This window comes from Rhincodon typus, chromosome 40, assembly GCF_021869965.1.
Source record: "Rhincodon typus isolate 14 chromosome 40, sRhiTyp1.1, whole genome shotgun sequence".
NCBI lineage: Eukaryota > Metazoa > Chordata > Chondrichthyes > Orectolobiformes > Rhincodontidae > Rhincodon > Rhincodon typus.
Genome location: NC_063371.1, coordinates 9,781,224 through 9,799,490, shown reverse-complemented (window position 1 = coordinate 9,799,490; position 18,267 = coordinate 9,781,224). Strand labels below are relative to the sequence as shown.

The 18,267-nt window shown below is 44.3% G+C and overlaps 1 protein-coding gene across 1 annotated transcript in view; it reads right to left on the bottom strand.

Moving 5' to 3' along the window:
- Nucleotides 1-2,184: 2,184 nt before the first annotated feature.
- The window catches only part of LOC109922156 (cytoplasmic polyadenylation element-binding protein 2-like), a 46,111-nt gene continuing 30,028 nt past the window's right edge, over nt 2,185-18,267 (bottom strand). The window contains exons 7-8 of the mRNA XM_048618606.1: nt 14,490-14,671; nt 2,185-7,392 (exon numbers count right to left, since the gene is read on the bottom strand). Of these exons, the coding sequence (XP_048474563.1) occupies nt 7,165-7,392; nt 14,490-14,671 (410 nt within the window). The 3' untranslated portion in view covers nt 2,185-7,164. The remainder of the gene's footprint in view (nt 7,393-14,489; nt 14,672-18,267) is intronic.

The window sequence follows — 18,267 nt, the reverse complement described above, 5'->3', positions numbered from 1 at the left end:
GTCTTCCGAATGTAATTTTATTTATATTCCTTTTTATTTTTTTTGACTGTGTTAACATTGAAGGGAAAGTTGAAAGCTCATTGCCTCCAGTCCGCACTTGAGTCAACATCTCAAAAGTACTTTTTAAGTAAATTGTTGACTTGGCAGATATTTATTAGATCTTTGAATAGGAATGATGCTAACTTTTGGCATGGATGATCCGAGTTATGACTACAGCAAAAAGTGACTTTTGTTTATCTGTTACCTTTTTAATGTCACTCTGAGCAGATTTCTTCAGTCGCCCCTTTTACTGAAACGTACATTACATTGGAGAGAGACTGTACACAGCCGGGTGAGACTAGGCTATTGGCTTCATTTGTCATCGGAGACATAAACCCACGACGATGGGCTGCAAACCGATGACTTTGTTTGTCTGTGCTTTGTTGTGGGAGGGTGAAACAAAAGCCTTGAGCTAAAACAGTGAAATCGCTTGGTCCCGAAGTTACGGTGTTAATTATAATGCCAGTTTAATGAGTTGACATGTTTGAGCTACACCTCATTAAAAATATGCATGGAACTGCAGGAACAGAATCAAGGGGCGAACTGGTCAGCTCCTGCTTATCTCTAATCAGAAAAGAAACAAATACCTGCAGTTGTTTGGATGTTGCACATGTCAGTGATCCAGTTGTGTTATTTGCACAAAGCATTCATGTTAATGTTTGCAATAATGCTTCCTGGAGTCTCGCAAGCTCGGTTGAATGTTGACCTTGAGTGACATGTCTGTCGAGCAACGAGATTTATTTATTTAGAAAGTGGTCAATGGCTTCGATCTGCTTCTGCGGCAGGGTCATTGTTGTGACGCTAATGTTTTCCTAAGTGACCGAGTTAGACAAGACATTCTGTTGCAACAGTAACTTTGCTGGTGTCACTGAAATCTTTATTTGCCGGGTATCTCTTCATTGATTGCAAAAAGGTCACGTTTGACAAGCACAGTACGTGGAGAAGGTGGCCCTTCGGACCTGCAGAGCACAGATCAATGCTTCAAAATGAACAAAGAAATTTCTTATATGTTCACAACTAAGGACTCAACTTGACTGCTTCCCCTCCTCCAGTTAGCAGTATCCAAACCAGAGCCACTTTCGCAGTGCATTTGCCCAGCCTATAAAGCATCTTACCCGCAAACTCCCTGAAGAATGACAAAAAAAAACTGCAGGTGCTAGAATCCAAGGTAGGCAGACTAGAGGCTGGATGAACACAGCAAGCCAGGCAGCATCTGGAGGACAGGAGAAGTCAAAGTTTCAGGTATTACCCTTCTTTCGGGTAATACCTGAAATGTTGACTGCTCCTTTCCTCCAGATGCTGCCTGGCTTGCTGTGTTCTTCCAGCCTCCTGTTTGTCTATCCTGAAGAATGACGATGACTTGGATTTATGTAGTTCAAAATCCCAATGCAACATCACAGGATCATAAACAGAGAACTTCTGGCCAAGATTTTAGTATTTCAAAGCCAAAGATAATAGGACCTGTGCTCAGATGATTGATCAAAAGGTGGGGGGGTGGGGTGCTTTAAGGACCATGTTAGGAAGCAGAGAGGTAGAAATGATTAGGGGGGGTAAATTTCAGAGCTCAGAGCTGAGGTATTTGAAGGCAGGATCATCATCAGTGGTATGGTGATAAATATCAGGGGTGCACAAGAACACATCTTCAGAGAGTTGGAAGAGGTTTGGGACCATGAAGGGGTTTAACAATGAGGATTAGAATTTTAAGTTTGTGACATTGCCCAATGTAGGCGAGCGAGCACAGGCCTGATGGGCAAATGGAATGTGGTCAGAGTCACAACAGGGCATGTGTTTTGGAGGGACTGAAGTTTATGACACTCTGATACACTCCTGGCCTGCTTCCCAGATTCTGAGTAATTGAGTCTGAGTGAGCCTCCATGTTAACTCTTTATGTCCTCTTACCCACCAATACCTCAACCGGACCATGACCAGCTTGGCCACTTCTGACTCGTCCTTGCAGAAAAAGATAGGTCCAAACTTGTATCCACTATAAATGAAACACATTAAACTCAATCAACACCATAGCATATAATGTCAACAACTTGCCCAGACTCATCTTGCTTGGTATGTTGAGCTTGCCCTAAAGTCTTCCAGCTGGAACACAAATGCACACACACATAGGAAGAAAAGTATACTGAAGGACATTTCTCACAGAAATCAAGCGTTTATTTGGCAAATTCTCATTGTCAAACAATATACCTCAGACCTCATACATTTTTAATTTTACAGTGTGCATACTGTTTTATATATATATTTATATATATTTATATATGTTATCTCCCAACTAAACTAAAAGATAAATTATCTGTCAGTCTTTGCAGAACCGAAATATACTTACTTTAGAGAAAAAAAAATAAGATTTTAAAATTGAAAAAAAAACTGAGGTATCTACTAGATATCTACAGAGTCACATGTCCATGTTTAACATTACATACAAGCATTAGTAATAGAAAACATCACTGGACATTAAAGTTGCGATACAAAAATACAAAAATCATGTGACTCTTTAGTAGAAAAAGCAGCATCTCATTTTTTTGATTTATATATTTTCTTTACAAAACTGCTAAAATCTAGTTCAAGTGTCAATTATACCAAACACTGGTAGTTCAGTTAAGGTGGTGGTAGGGGTTTGAATTATTACATTAATGCAAGAGCAGATACACCAGCTGTTGTACAAGAAATATTACACTTTCCCTGTTCCCTTCTACATCTCCTCCCCCAAAATCTTCCAATTACTTTTCAATCCTTATCCACCCACCCCCCCACCACACCTCACCACAATTTATGATACTTCTGCCTCACCACCTCGGAACCACCAACACTTACCCGCTCCTTCAATCTGATTCCCAACAACTGCGGGATGCCAACTGTGATCACAGAACACGTGTATATGCCTCATAGAGGCCATTCGACACGTCACCATATGTGTCCACCACCTCTGCAGACTCAACATGGCAACCCACCCTTGGCAACTGTCTTCTGTGACCATTACTCAGCCCCTTCGATACACTGGATAGACCGCACCTCACTCAGCCTGATGTTCTGCTCATCCCCTCTGCCACACGTACCGCAACAACAGTACTCCAGACAGGGAGGCCCTGGCTGACTCACCAGCTCGATCTGCAGCTGCCTCGTCCAAGACTAGAAAAGCTCAATAAAATATACTAATACGCCCACCTCTCATCTTTAATGGTTTAATGGTCTAATCTGTTGCTTCGTGATGAAGTTCCTCCATCTCAACAGACCAAGGGGGGAGAAGAAAAACAATGCAAGCAATCTCTCACTGCCCATCCAGAAAAATCTCTCGAACTGAATCTAATTTAGGCTACCATTTGTCTCGGACAATCAGGCGGATGTACATCCCACATTTCTAGGAACCACCTTACCTGAAAGTGTCTCACAAATTTCTTTTTAAAATGAGAAAACAACCTTCTAATCAGATGAAACTAAAGGAAAAAAAAAAAATCGATAAACAAATAAACTCTCAGCCTCGATGACCGATGCTTGGCATCTCTGTTTCTATTTCTGTCAGGACATTCGATCAGAAACGTGTGTGCCTGTGTGTGTGTGTGTGTGTGTGTGCCTGTGTGTGTGTGTGTGTGTGTGTGTGTGTGTGTCGGGGAGAGAGAGACTATGCACTCTCAGTTGCCTTAGTGCAGAAAGGATACAAACGGTACGTGAACTGCGCTGCATTGAGCTGGGGCTGACTGTCGAACAGAGGCATTAGTGGCGGCTTTTCAAGGGCTCATGTGACAGAGAAAGGTAGACAGTAGAATGGAGCCATAACCAAGTAACTGCTCCCAACACACTCTCTACATTAGATAACCTAATGGATAAGTGAAGAACAAAACTCCAATGAACAAAGGGATAAGTTAACAAACAGCATGCACATCCTTGCACTCAGATAAAAGTAAGGTGGTTTCACTGTGTTACTGTTTCGTGTTGGCGTGTGGTGTGGTGATGGGATGAAAGTGTTAAAATGCTGTTTGTGCTATATAGAATCAACATGACATTCATTTCCTAACACGTGCAGCCAATTCCTGGGCTCATGTTCTTTTTGCTCCAACAATGTGTCCATGAGAGTGATCTTCCAAATGAACCAGCAAATTACAATCCACAACCTGCTACTCGACCACACAGTTGTGCTGTGGCTAACCTTCCCTGAAGCCAGACAACAAGGGGTGGTGAGCACAAAGAGGACCCCTGACTTGTCTCTTGCCTTCCCTATATGTCAGGAGTGCTTTGGACACAAATCTCGGATCGACACAGGGAAGCCAGGCCTTCCATGATCGACTCAACAACAATAACGCACTGTGAAACATAACAAAGGCTGCTCAAATAAGTCCAAGCCAAGGAAGGTTCAGTTGTTCTGGTTGCAGGATGCAGGCCTTTTGTTGGGGTATGAGCAATGTGAGTGGGGCTGTGTGAGAGAGAGGGTGTACTTGGTTGAGTCAAAACCGAACCACCGAATAGCACAATTCTGGCTGATGGCTAGAGCTGGGAGAGGGGATTCAGAAGCGGCTGAAGTGGACTTCACCATCTCCCTACAGAAACACTGCATTGGACACAACACCAACCAGAGGATGTGGTTAAGGGAGCACCCCTCTCTATATCCATACTCCATCCAAGTATAACGCGAAGCCTCAGTACGAGGACAGACCCAAGGCTCATCTGATGATGAGGTGGCATGGTACACTGTCCGAGATTGGATTGACTAATAAGCCAGTGAAAGGCAAAACAAAAAGTACCTCCTGGTGCTTGGGAGATTGGGAAGAAGATTCGTTATGAGCTGCTGAAGACCAGCCCAGAGACTTGTAGGGAATTCTTCAAGTAATATTCAGCACTGTGGAAGGAACTATGCCAACAAGGTGGGCAGCAGAAAAGAGAAAGCATTAAAAATTCAGCCACGAAACTCAAACTGTGCACAATAAAGAAGTGATGAACTGGGAAGCAGACACCTATTTTAGCTGCCAAATTGAGAGTAAGCTAGGAAAAAAATAAACATTTTGTCCAACAGAACAAACAATGGGCCTTCGCACAAAGTGTGTCACTTAGATTGCACGCACCAGCTTCCATGACAGTCCCCTCCTCTCATCCTGCATCAGAGGCACAGTTCCACAAGGCTGTTTGCTTCACACTTTCATAACAGATATGACCCAGAGCGTCTGTGTCTTTTGTTGCTGCTCTCTTATCCTGTGGGGCTGTCATGCTATGACATTAACTAGGCTGGAATAGGAGAACCCTAACCCTAATGCAGAGTGCACAGGGACCAAACACTCACAAAGTGAAGATAATTCTGGTAAAAGTACAGGGCTGCAGTTTGAAAAAGGTGGATATTGCTCCGATTGCCAGCCTCACTGCATTAAACCAAAAACCACAGAAAAGATGTGATCAAGAGGTCAGTGGCAGCACAATGCTTGTCCCAAGATGACATTATAGGCAAAGACCAGCCAAGTGATTGCACGACAGCATCAACTCTTCCAAAACAGTTGAGCAGAAAGACGGGTGAAGGTATGCACTCCAAAGACCTAATCTGTAACTGACACAGAATCTTGTGTTTTTGTTTGTTCCCAGAGGAGCTTTATTCATCATCGACCATCCAAGAACACTTTTTGGATTCTGCCCTCAGCAAAGGGATGGATGCTAACTGACGAGGAACAAACACGTCCCATTTCAGGCACTGAGCATCAACAGCAAGCACGACCAGGTGGAAAATCTACAGAGTGAAATGCCCCTCTTCTGCCCCAGAAGGGCTCCAGTGCCATGCCAACTGCGTGCCACAACAGCAGATGTGCAGTCTGGGGCTCAGATATCCTTGGAACTGAACTGAGATTGTCTCAGCTCAGTCCGTGCAGGGGCCTCGTAGCCAAATAAAACTGGAAGACACATGACATGAATGAACATAACACGGCATCCAGTTCCCTTCAAATTCAGATTTGATCTGTTTTTCTCAGAAGTGCTAGTGCCCTATCCTGGACAGAAGTATCTTTGGGAAGATGACCCAAGATGGCCAACTAGCTCGCCTGACAAACTGCTCAAGTAGTGTAAACATCTTAGTCACTGCTGAATACATTCAAAATTCTGGATTTTTTTTAAGATCAGGCAACTGACCCCTGTATGACAAGGAGAAGTACACAGATTTCAATCATCAAACCAGAAGATGCGAACACAAGTCATAGAGACTCCAGTTTATCCATCCTCACCCTTCATGTCCTGAATCTTGAACATGTTCTGACAGCTTTCATAGCACACCCCACGAAACTGGCCAAGATGCCCGACCGAGACAGATGTCAGCATCTGGGAAAGGTGTTGCAAGCGAGCCTATTTCCCCACCTGAAACCCGGACCATGCACACAGCAGCAGACTCCAGTGACAACCAGAAACCTCAAGACGTGACACTGCTCCCGAATTCCTGCGTCGGAGCGACCAAAACGAGACTCGCTGACTCAGCAGAAGCCAGGGGAGGTAGATGCGTGAGAGTGGATCAGTGACGGACAGACGTGTGCGCTTGTACAACCATGGGCTGTCGGGAGATCTGTCACTCAGAAGGACTTAGTTTCATCTTCGCCAGCTGTCAACAATCACCCGGGCGCTGCAGCGTCACAGCACACTATATTTCCATACCACTTTTGATCAATGCATGCAATTCTGGCACGAGTGGACCCTTCACTCAACGGCACAATTCATGCCCACCACATTCCCCCCGCCCCCCGCCACCCCCAAACCCCCATCACCCCAGAACACTCATTAACCCCACCCTATACCCAGAATCACTCTGCTTGGTGCATTCAATTAAATCCCTCACCCCTGACCAAAATAAAAAGAAGAAAAAAATTTCATCGTTGGAGGACTACAAAAAAAAAAACACTATTACACCTTCATTTTATACATCTGCACTAACAAGATGGGTGAACAGGCAAAGCCAGATTTGTTTTTTTTTCTTTTCTTAAAAAAAAAACAAAAGATATACTGGGTTGGAAATTCTGTGCACAAACACTTCTAGATAAAGGAACGGCAGGTTAACAAATAGCCACTAAATATCGATTCGTGGGTCCCGCAAATTGGTGCCCTTCTTTCCCAAAAAGGGGGGGGAAAAAAGAGAGAGAGAGAGAGAGAGACGGGCCATGCTCAGCTCCAGCGAAACGGTAGCTGTCGCAGCCTCTCCCCGCCCTCCTTCACCAGCGGCTTGTGGTATTCGCGACCAGCCTGGGAATGGATGCTCGTCCAGCAGTAGTCACAGTAGTACTGCAGGCACGTGATGTTGGCGCAGAAGAAAGGGGCGAATTTGCCGTTGCAGTGGGCGCCCTGGCATTCGTCGCACAGCTGGTCCACCAAGACGTACGGCTTCACCTCCACCTGGCCAGTGAGAGAAAGCAGAGGGAGTCAGCAGTGTCTCTTCTCACCCGCTGTTTCTCACCCTACCTGAGCGTCCCTTCGACCGAAAACACCACCTCTGGTCATTATTGTTTTGAGAGAAAGAGAGAAAAAAAAAAATGGCGACAGGACGCGGCATCTCCAGGTGCACTCGAGAAGGTAGCGTTAAGTTGCCTTCTAGAATGCAAGGACAAGGCACCTCATTTAAGGGGGTCAACCATTACATGCAGGTCAGACAGGTTAAGGATGGCACTTCCCTCTCTCTTATGAAGGCAACAGTGAATCAAATGGATATTTTTACGACAACCTAGATCATCTCAAAGTTACTATTACCATGCTTTTGTCATTGCTTTCAATTCACTCGTGGGACACGGGGTCATCGCTAGCTCAGCCAACCTTTATTGCCCATCCCTTGCTGCCCTGGAGATGGTGGTGGTGGGATGCCTTCTTGAGTAGCTGCAGTCCTTGGGGTGTGAGAACACCCATAGTGCTGTTAGGGAGAACGTTCTGTGATTTTGACCCAGTGATAGGAAAGGTACGACGATATGTTTCCAAGCTAGAGTGGTGCATGGCCTGGAAGGGAACTTATAAGGCAGTGGTGTTCCCATGTACCTGCTGCCCTTGTCCATCCAGGTTGAAGTGGTCGTGGGTTTGCAAGATGGTATCTAAGGTGCTTCCGTGAAAGAAAAATCGATCACGTTAGCCCATAAAATGAACCAGGCTGTCATAAGAAAGGTCACAAGATCATGTTTTAACTTCCAATTCCAAATTTATTTACTTCAAAGTCGCAGCTGGTGTAGTAAGATTTAAAGTTTTGTCTCATCACCCCTACTTCAGGCCTCTGGATTAAGGTTCGGGTTCAGGTCTCGCTCTGAGGTTTGAGTGTGTAATATCAAGGCTGAAAGTCAACTCAGGGACAGGACTGAGGGAGCACTGCACTGCCAGAGGTGCTGGCTTTCAGTGGAGACATTAAACTGAGGTCCCAATAGCCTCATTGGGTGAATATTAAACATCCTACAGTATCATTTCAAAGAAAAGAAAGCCTGGTCACCTCGCCAACATCCATCCCTCAATCAGCATCGCAAAAATACACTATCTTGTCATTTTCACATTGTTCATGATATGCATGAATGCCAGCAGAACAGGGATGTTAGCCTGTGATCTGACATAACCAAGTTAAAATCACTCCAAGGAGGCAGGTATGCCATCACCAAGTCACCCTTTCTTTACATGTGGTTAGTACATGGGCTCTGATCAGCCAGCTCAGAGCCAGACCCTAGACTGAGGAGACCTTCTGAATCTCCTGTTCATGTCAGTCAGCCAGGGCTCCCTGATTGGTCCAAGTTAACAGCCCCAATCAGGGAACTCATATTTAGTGAAATCCACCTGGACCTGGTTCTGATCACTACACACTGAGTGCACATCTGAGCCTGCAGAGTGATCTCCTCCTAATCTCTGACCCCAGATAGCACAGGACTGTTCCAACAGCAATCACTCAATGGACACTTTGCCGGATTGCTCCACTCAAACCAGTGAAGAGGAGAAATCACAGTGAATGCCAGACTCTCCACAAAATGAGCAAGAGTACAGCTGGCCATGACCAGAACATCAAATATTCTGCCACACAAATTACTCAACCAGATGGAAGTGGACATGGTCAACAGACATTGCTGTGCATAAAAATCGTAAGTTTTTGCTGCCGAAATACTTCTGGCCGCAAATCAGTTTCCTTTCCGGTGTTTTCCTTCTGATTTCAACACATGACTGTCCTCCTACACAAACTGGGGCTGCCCCGGTTCCTGCAGCTAGTCAAAAATTAATTCCTCAAGACACAAGGACCTAATCAGAGGCTTCACTAAAAAGGTACCCACCAGAGGGCAGCCTGTACCAACAAAGAACTGAGAGCTGCCAAACGCTTGTGCTCATTCTAAATGACATTTCTTTCACATACGTAACTCCTTATCTAGACTCTCAAAATTTCAGGGTCCTTCAATATAGAGCTCCAGTGAAGTGCAGGCAAACAGCAACCATTACGATCACAGTTGCAACCCACCATCAAGGGAAAAATTGCCTGATTTTGACCTATTTTCTTCTTAAAAATGGAGCCCGAGGGATTCACACCTCCCATTTTTTCAAATCCATACACACTGTCTTTACCAAACACCATAACCTGTGGATCAGCATCTTGATAGAAGTACAAGTCACTCATATTCCGCTTGGGAACCCTGCAGCCCAATGGTATCAATGTGGATTTCACAAGTTTCAAAATCTCCCCTCCCCCTACCGCATCCCAAAACCAGTCCAGCTCGTCCCTGCCTCCCTAACCTGTTCTTCCTCCCACCTATCCCCTCGTCCCACCTCAAGCCACACCCCCATCTCCTACCGACCAACCTCATCCCGCCCCCTTGACCTGTCCGTCCTCCCTGGACTGACCTATCCCCTCCCTAACTCCCTACCTACACTCACCTTTACTGGCTCCATCCCCGCCTCTTCGACCTGTTTGTTTCCTCTCCACCTATCCTCTCCTCTATCCCTCTTCTATCCGCCTCCCACTCTCTCCCTATTTATTTCAAAACCCCCTTCCCCTCCCCCTTTTCTGATGAAGGGTCTAGGCCCGAAACGTCAGCCTCTCTGCTCCTATGATGCTGCTTGGCCTGCTGTGTTCATCCAGCCCTGCACCTTGTTGTCTCGGATTCTCCAGCATCTGCAGTTCCTACTATCTCTGATTCAACCATGGAAGATTAGCCTGTGCTCTCTACTGCCCTCACATGGCAGCCTGCACAGGATGCTAAGATTCTGGACCTGCCCTGGAAATCTCAATCCTTTTGGCTTTGAAGACTAAGGAATTGGTCACAGAACCAGGCTGATGGAGAGTGGAGGGCAAGAGAAAAATTATTGTGTGGAAGCAGGTCACCATACGGATAGATTCTTAAGCTGTGATGTGATTCGGGAGTTTTAACAACAGCTGCAACTTGACCAACACTTCTATCTCACCCACCAAAATAAAACAATCGTTTGTTTTGCAAATTGACCGATCTGGGAACTATCTGAGAAACCAGCAGGGCTGAAGGAGGCCATTCAACCCATCATGTCTGTGCCAGCTCTTTGGCAGAGACATTCAGTTAATCTCAGTCACACAGTCTCAGCTCACAACCCTGCCACTTCTACCTACTTGAAGTTTAAATCCTATCCACTTTTGAACAATGTAATTTCAACTCGCTTGTGTCATGCACTCAGCCAGAGCAAAGGGAATTATAAAATGCAGAGTCAAGCTACTGAGCCTGCGTCAAAGCAGCTACGTCACAGTTGGTTCAGATCACATGCAAATGGTGTGTGGGTTTGTCAGGCTCCAGATAGGATATCCAATCTTACCATCTGTTTTCAATAAAGCTTGCCACTGTTGTCTCAGAAAAAATGTGAATCTCACCCTGCTACTTTTGCACCTTATCTTGATCTGTCACTATCTATACTGCTCAGTTGCTCACTACCCACATTTTCAACTGGATCATTGTCACCATTGGCTTCGGCCTTGACCAAATTAAAAATAGACTAATTTAGTACCTCTGCTGTAGACTTTGCAGCAAGGTAGCTCAGTGGTTAGCACTGCTGCCTCAGCATCAGGGGCCCAGGTTCAATTCCAACCTCGAGCGACTGTCTGCGTGGAGTCTGCACATTCTCCCCGTGTCTGCATGGGTTTCCTCCGGGTACTCCGGTTTCCTCCCACAGTCCACAGATATGCGGATTAGGTGGATTGGCCATACTAAATTGCCCATAGTGCCTAGGGATGTGCAGGCTAGGTGGGTTAGCCATGGGAAATGTGGGGTTACAGGGATAGGGTAAGGGAATGGATCTGGATGGGATGCTGTTCAGAGGGTCAGTATGGACTTGATGGCCTGAATGGCCTGATTCCACACTGCAGGGAAGCTACGAATTTATGATTAGCTTGAAGAGAAAAGTCCTCATCACCCCATCTGGATTTTTCCACCGCAAAAGTGGAAACTGTTCCCCCAGCCCCTCTTTCCCCATTATTTTCTCTGTCAGCCTATATGCCATTCAATTGAGTTCCGATCTATCCTCCTATGGACATAATTGATCTAGTATTTCAAACAGTAATAGAGGGATTCCATTCAATTCGGATCAATATTAAGTCAGTAAAGGATAAAAATCAGTCAAGGATTCAGATCCCAGATTAGAAGAGGGCAGATTTTAGCAGTCTAAAGGTTGAATTGCAGCAGGTTGATTGAAAATGCCTTCTGGTGGATAAAACAGTGGATGGAAAATAGGAGACTTCTAAAAGAGAGATGAATAGACAACAACAATAGAAATCAGGAAGAGTATCTCAAATCCAGGCCAGAAGCGAAGGCTAAAATAAGGAAGGCTAAGATGCGTATAGGAGTTGGGAAGTCATGTTGAGGTTTTACAGGACGTTGGTGAGGCCCCTTCTGGAGTACTGTGTCCAGTTCTGGTCACTGAGTAAAAGGAAGGATATTATTAAGCTAGAGAGGATTCAGAAGAGATTTACCAGGACGTTGCTGGGTATAGAAGGTTTGAGTTATAAAGAAAGGCTGGATAGGTGGGATTTTTTTCATTGTAGCCTAGGAGGTTGAGAGGTGACCTTGAAGGGGTTTATAAAATCATGAGGGGTATAGATAGCATTACTGGTAGGTGTCTTTCCCCTAGGATAGGGGATTTCAATACTACAGGGCATATTTATAAGGCGAGGGGAGAGAGATTTAAAAAAAAGACGTGAGGGGCAAATTTTATTACACAGACGGTGTTTCGGGTGTGGAACGAACTTCCGGAGGAAGTGGTGGATGCGGGCACAGTCAACAACATTTAAAAGACATGTGGATAAGTACATGAATAGGAAAGGTTTGAAGGGATATAGGCCAGGAGGAGGCAGGTGGGACGAGTTCAGTTTGGAATTATGTTCAGCATCAATTGGTTGTTTCAATGTTTCAATGCTCTCTGACTCTGAGGAAAGGACAGTAGTCGACGCTAAAACAAATTGTGAAATGTTCTTCAAACATATTAATAGCAAAATATTACTGAGGGATAGAATGGGGCCCATAAGGAACAAGCAGGATAAGTTGCTCAGTGAAGCAAAGGCTATGGCAGAGGTGCTAAATTAGTACATTTCTAATTTGGTCCAGACAGAACCCAACAGTGACAATGACCCAGTTGAAAATGTGGGCGGTGAGCGACTGAGCCATATAGTGACAGATAAATAAAAGGTGCTAAAAAGCTGGCAGCCCTCCAGGTAGAGAGGTCACCAGGCTCGTACAGGAATTGCCCAGAGAGGCAAGGTAGCAAGTGAAGGAGCCGTTGACAGAAATTTTCCAGGCGTCTCTGAACACAGGATTAGTCCCGGAGGCTGGAGGATTACAAATGTGACGCCATTGTTTAAAGAAAGGGACAAAGGATAACTAGAGACCGATCAGCTTACATCAACTGTAGGCAAACTGATGGAGGCCACGACATGAGATATATAATTAGAAAAAAAATCAGTTAATACTAGATAGTCAACATGGCTTTGTCAAGGGCAGGTCATGTCTCACAGATTTAATTAAGTTCTTTGCAGATGTGACGCAAGCAGTGGACACGGGGTACTGCTGTAGATATTGTATATTTGGTCTTTCAGAAAGCATTTGATAGGGTGCTACATGGCAGTTTAAGAAACTAGACATGTTCAGGATTGATGGGTCCTTGGCAGCATGGATGAGAAGTTGACTCAACAATAAGAAACAACGGGTAGGTACACATGGACAGGTCTCAGACTGGGGATGGGTCTAAAGTGGTGTTCACCAGAGATCGGTTTTGGGCCCGTGACTTTTTCTGCTTTATATAAGCAATTTTGAAATTGGTGTTGAAGGCAATATATCATGTCTTAAATTTGCAGATGACACTAACCCTGGGAGAGTAGTCAATTATGAGGATGACAGCGAGCAACTTCAGAGGGACACTGACAAGTTGACCAAATGGGAAGACACCTGGCATATTAATTTCTATGTAGAGAAATGTGAAGTTGTGCATTTTGATAGAAGAAACACAGAGAGATAATAGAGTCTCAATGGTACCACTTTGAGGAAATCAGAGGGACCTCAGGGTTCAAGTCCATAATGCTCGGAAAGTGGCCAGGCACATTGAAACAGTTGTTAAGAACGTTAAAATGATCCTTGGGTTTGTAAATTGAGGCATAGAGTATAACAACAAGGAAGTGATGCTGCACTTCCACAAATCATTGATCAGACCACACTTGGAGGATTATGTTCAGTTCTGGACACTTCATTTAAAGGAAGGGTGTCAAAGCCCTAGTGAGATTACAAATGGAATTGACTAGAATGATGCCAGGAATGAAGGATTTTAGATACATAGAAAGATGAGAGAAATTGGGCTTATTCCTTTGGAGCAGAGAAGATTAAGAGGTGACCTTATCGAGGCATGCAAAATTATGAACAGGGTAAAGAAGGATATTCTGTTTGTACAAGGTGGTATGTCATTAACTAGAGGTCACAATTTCAAGACTGTCACAAAGAGAGATGGAGCAAGATGAGGAGAAACATCCTTACTCAGAGTTGTTTGGATTTGGAATGCACTGCCTGGGAGTGTGGTGGAGGCAGATTCTATCAGAGGTTTGTGAAGACAGCTGGACATATTGTTGAAAGTGATGAATTTAGAGGGCTAAGGAGATAGGGTTGGATAATGAGACAAGCTGGGTAGCTCTTTCCAGAACCGGTACAAACACAATAAGTGAAACGAGCCTCCTCCTGCACTGTAAAATTCTTTTGACTCTATGTGTCCTGGGTCAACACTTAATTCTCGACAAACAAAAGGAGAAAAATGAGGGTTGACCAGTTACAATAACATGGCTATTTGTGGCAGCTTGCTGTGCACAGATTGGTTGCTCCAATTCCTACGTTACGACATGGAACACACTCCAGGAGAACTTTATTGAGACATTCTGAAAAGGTGTTATGCAAAGGCAAGCTTCTTCCTTTTTGAATGCCTACATCTGAAATTCCTCATTTGCTTTCTCTATTCTAAACAATGCCCAAACTGGTTGTACAAATAGGTCTTACCCGTTTGTCGATGTCCCGATGTTGTAGCTGGAGGAAGCGAGCACTGATTGCTGCAATGTAGCTCTGTTGATTGGCAAATGCCACTCTGCCTGCTCCTTTTGGGTATTTCAGCTCAGGATCAGTGTCTATGCCAGCATAGCAAACTCCTCCGTACAGCTGGTCCATGATCATGGCCAGCTCCACTGCAACAGCAAACTCACAGAGTTACGGGGCTGGTTTGGCAAAACCTGCAACATCTCCCGCATTCCTGACCAAAACCCTCAAACCAATACCCCATGGCCCAGGATAAAAAATTTAAAGCACACAAAATGAAACTTGCTTTGCAGACAACATGGAAAAAGACTTCACAGCGTTCACATCAAATTTGTTACCTGTTGTCATACACAATATTCCCCCATTTGGGGAACAGTTTGAAGGATTAGCAAATTCATTATCTCTACGTTTGAGCCATGTCACGACCATTCCTTCTGTTGCCAACACATCCTGCAATAGGTCTCGAACACAGGAGCTTCTGGCTCAAAGTTATGACCGCTGCTCAAAAACTGAGTGCAAGGGAAGGCTCAGACAGTCCAGTTATTGACTTCCCTCCATGTGATCAGGTGTAAGGGATTGTTGAGGGTGGGAATTCTTGACACACATCAGGGATGGCAACAACTCAAGCTTCCTGATTCAGTACCCGTCTTGCCCCCCTCTCCCTCCAACCCCCATGCCGGTGACCCTCCCATCACAAGGACCAACAGCAAGATTATTGCAACATCGTCGCCTGTAATTTGCACATCATCAATACTTGGCCGCACTTCGTCCTTCTTTCATTTTCACAAGGACAGCATCTTCCCTGCACCATTTGCAGGATTTAATCAAGAGGCGGGGTTTGAGATGGGATGACTTTGTTCAGTGACTATGAACTTCCAGTTGAAAGACCAAGACAGGGAAGAATTAGAGTGTGTCAAGACGCTTCTCCAAGCTTTAGATATGAAAGCTATTGGAAGACACTATTTCGGGAGACATAAATACGGAGCATGAGGATTTGATCTGATGTCATAATTAAGATTTGTACTTACTTTTGATTGCTGGATGTATATTGTGCTGAACAAATGTGAACAGATTAAAGCTATTCATTTTCCAGGTTGTTTTAGGGTTTCAATGGTTAGACGGCATGTACATCTCAGAACCAGGCCACTGGGCCCAACTGGTATTGTTCGTGGTCCACACAAACCTCCTCCCATCATTGACTATCAAAACTAGTCGAGACATTCTTGGATTCCTTTCTCCACCAAGCCTTTTCTGGCTTTCCTTTAGATGCAGCTGTAGTGTTCACCTCAGCCATATTTCATGTAGCACGGAGTTTCACATTCTCATATAGTCATAACAGCGCAGAAACAGACCCTTCAGTCCAACCAGTCCACGCCGACCATGATCTCAAACTAAACTAGTCTCTACCTGCCCGTGGTTGGCCCATATCCCTCCAAATATTTCTTTGCGTCTGCTTATCTAAATGTCTTTTAAATGTTGTAACTGTACCCGCATCCACTACTTCCTCTGGAAGATCATTCCACACATGAACCACTGTGTAAACAAATTGCCCCCATGTCCTTTTTGAATCTTTGTCCTCTCACCTTAGAAATATGCCCTCTAGTCTTGAAACCCAACAACCTAGGGAAAAGACACCTGCCACTGGCCTTATCTATATCCTTCATAATTTACTCAACCTCTCTAAGATCACCTCTCAACCTCTTACACTCCAGTGGAAAAAGTCCCAGCCTATCCAGCCTCGCCTTATAAATCAAACCCTCCATTCCTGGCTACATCCTGGTAAATCTCTTCTGAACCCTCTCCAGCTTAATCATATATTTAATAATATCCCTTCCATAACACTACACTCTGGATAAAGATGTTTCCCAATTAGATTTACTCCTAACTACCATATTTGTGGCTCTTGGTTTTGGTTTCTGTTACAACTGGAAATGCCTTCGCTATGACTACTTGAACAAACCATTTTAAAATCTTCAAGACTTTTATCAGGTCGCCCCTCAGGCTTCTCCTTTCTGGCGAAAGGAATTTGTTCAATCCTTCCTGATATCGATAACCTCGCGATTCTATCTTCATTATCGTCACTTTTTTTGGCACCTTGTCTAACACCTTCTTAGAATATGGACATGCTGCGCATAGTACTTCAGGTGTTTTCGAACAAAGATTCTACACAAGTTTGATACACCTTTGCTGGTTTTTAATCCCATAACCTTAAAAAATGAACCCCCCCAACAAATCAGTGTGCAATTTTGCTGATGGCACATATCGTCTCCGACTAGAGTTACAGGGTACTCGGTTTTATACTTGTTGACTGTGTCAATGCCATTATAAAATGCAATAGCCAAGGTGGTCTTGAAATAGGAAACAGAATTAGGTTCAAGACATGTTAGCTACAGACTTAGCAGTTAATAAGCTGATACACAGTGCTTCACAGGAACTACACTATTTACGGTTGATATGTATAACATTGTAAAGACCCCATCATTTCATTTCCTGTATTTTAGATGGTGGACCACACTGGGGAGAAAAAACAGTGGGGATTGCTGCACTTTTCAAAACTCAATGTGATATTTACATTGCTGTTTTGTTCAAGCAGTTGCAGGAGGGGCATTTGTCAATTACACAGCACATGGCTGATGTGTATGCACAGTGAAATTTGGCCAGCAACAAGTAGCAGATTGATTTGGGACCAGTCACAGATGCCAAAAGTCATCAGGCTGGCAACAATTCTGATTGATTGTTGAAAAGCTGAATAGCATGTGGGTGTGAACAATTACTGAGAAGCCTTTCGACTGCGGGAAGGACAGGTGGTTTAACTCTCTCCTTTTCTATCACCACCACCTCCTTTCTCAACCCCGCCCTACCACCGCATATTTTCTCCCACTAGTTGCTTTAAGCTCTTGTCTTTAACAGGTAACTAAGAGACGTTGTAGTTAGTGTACAAATGTAGTACCTCCTGCAAAGAAGTGAACGAACTCGGACAAAAGAGACTTAAGAACATAAAGTCCTCAAAAGCAAAACAAACACCTCAACAGAGCCTCCAACCATAAAATCATTGTTTTCTTTCATTTGTCTGTGTCCATGTGTGTATTTGGAATTTTAAAAAGGAAGTTACAATCTTAACTTCGTGAGCCATGCACGAGTAGTTCACAGCTGTTGTCTTATTGCTATTGCCTATTACCGATTGGTAATAAACACTCGTTCTTGTTTTGTGCAGGAACCTGATCTCTCTTTGTTAAATTAATTCCAACAAAAAAGGTAAACTTTGTCTGCTGTGATTACATCATTAACTTTTGTCAAGACCCTGGAAGCACCAGGATTCAAGACTCAGTGCATTTTACCAAGTATTCTTTTATTCATTCATGGGATGAGGGCATCACTGGCTAGCCCAGCATTTACTGCCAACCCTAATTGCCCAGAGGTCTGGAATCACATGTAGGCCAGACCAGGTAAGGATAGCACCTTTCTTCCCTAAAGGACGTTAGTGAAGCAGGCGGGTTTTTCCAACAATCGACCATGGATTCATGGTCATTATTAGACTCTTCATCCCAGATTTTTAAGTGAGCTCAAATTCACCAAATGCTGTGGCAGGATTCGAACCTGGGTACCTGGAACTTTACTTGGGTCTCTGGATTAACTGTCTAGTGACAGTAACACTAGGCCCTGTTGAGGGTGGGTCATAACATACTTGTCAGTCATAATGAGCGATTTGGGAGTGTGTGTAACTAGGGACCTAGAAAAATATGCA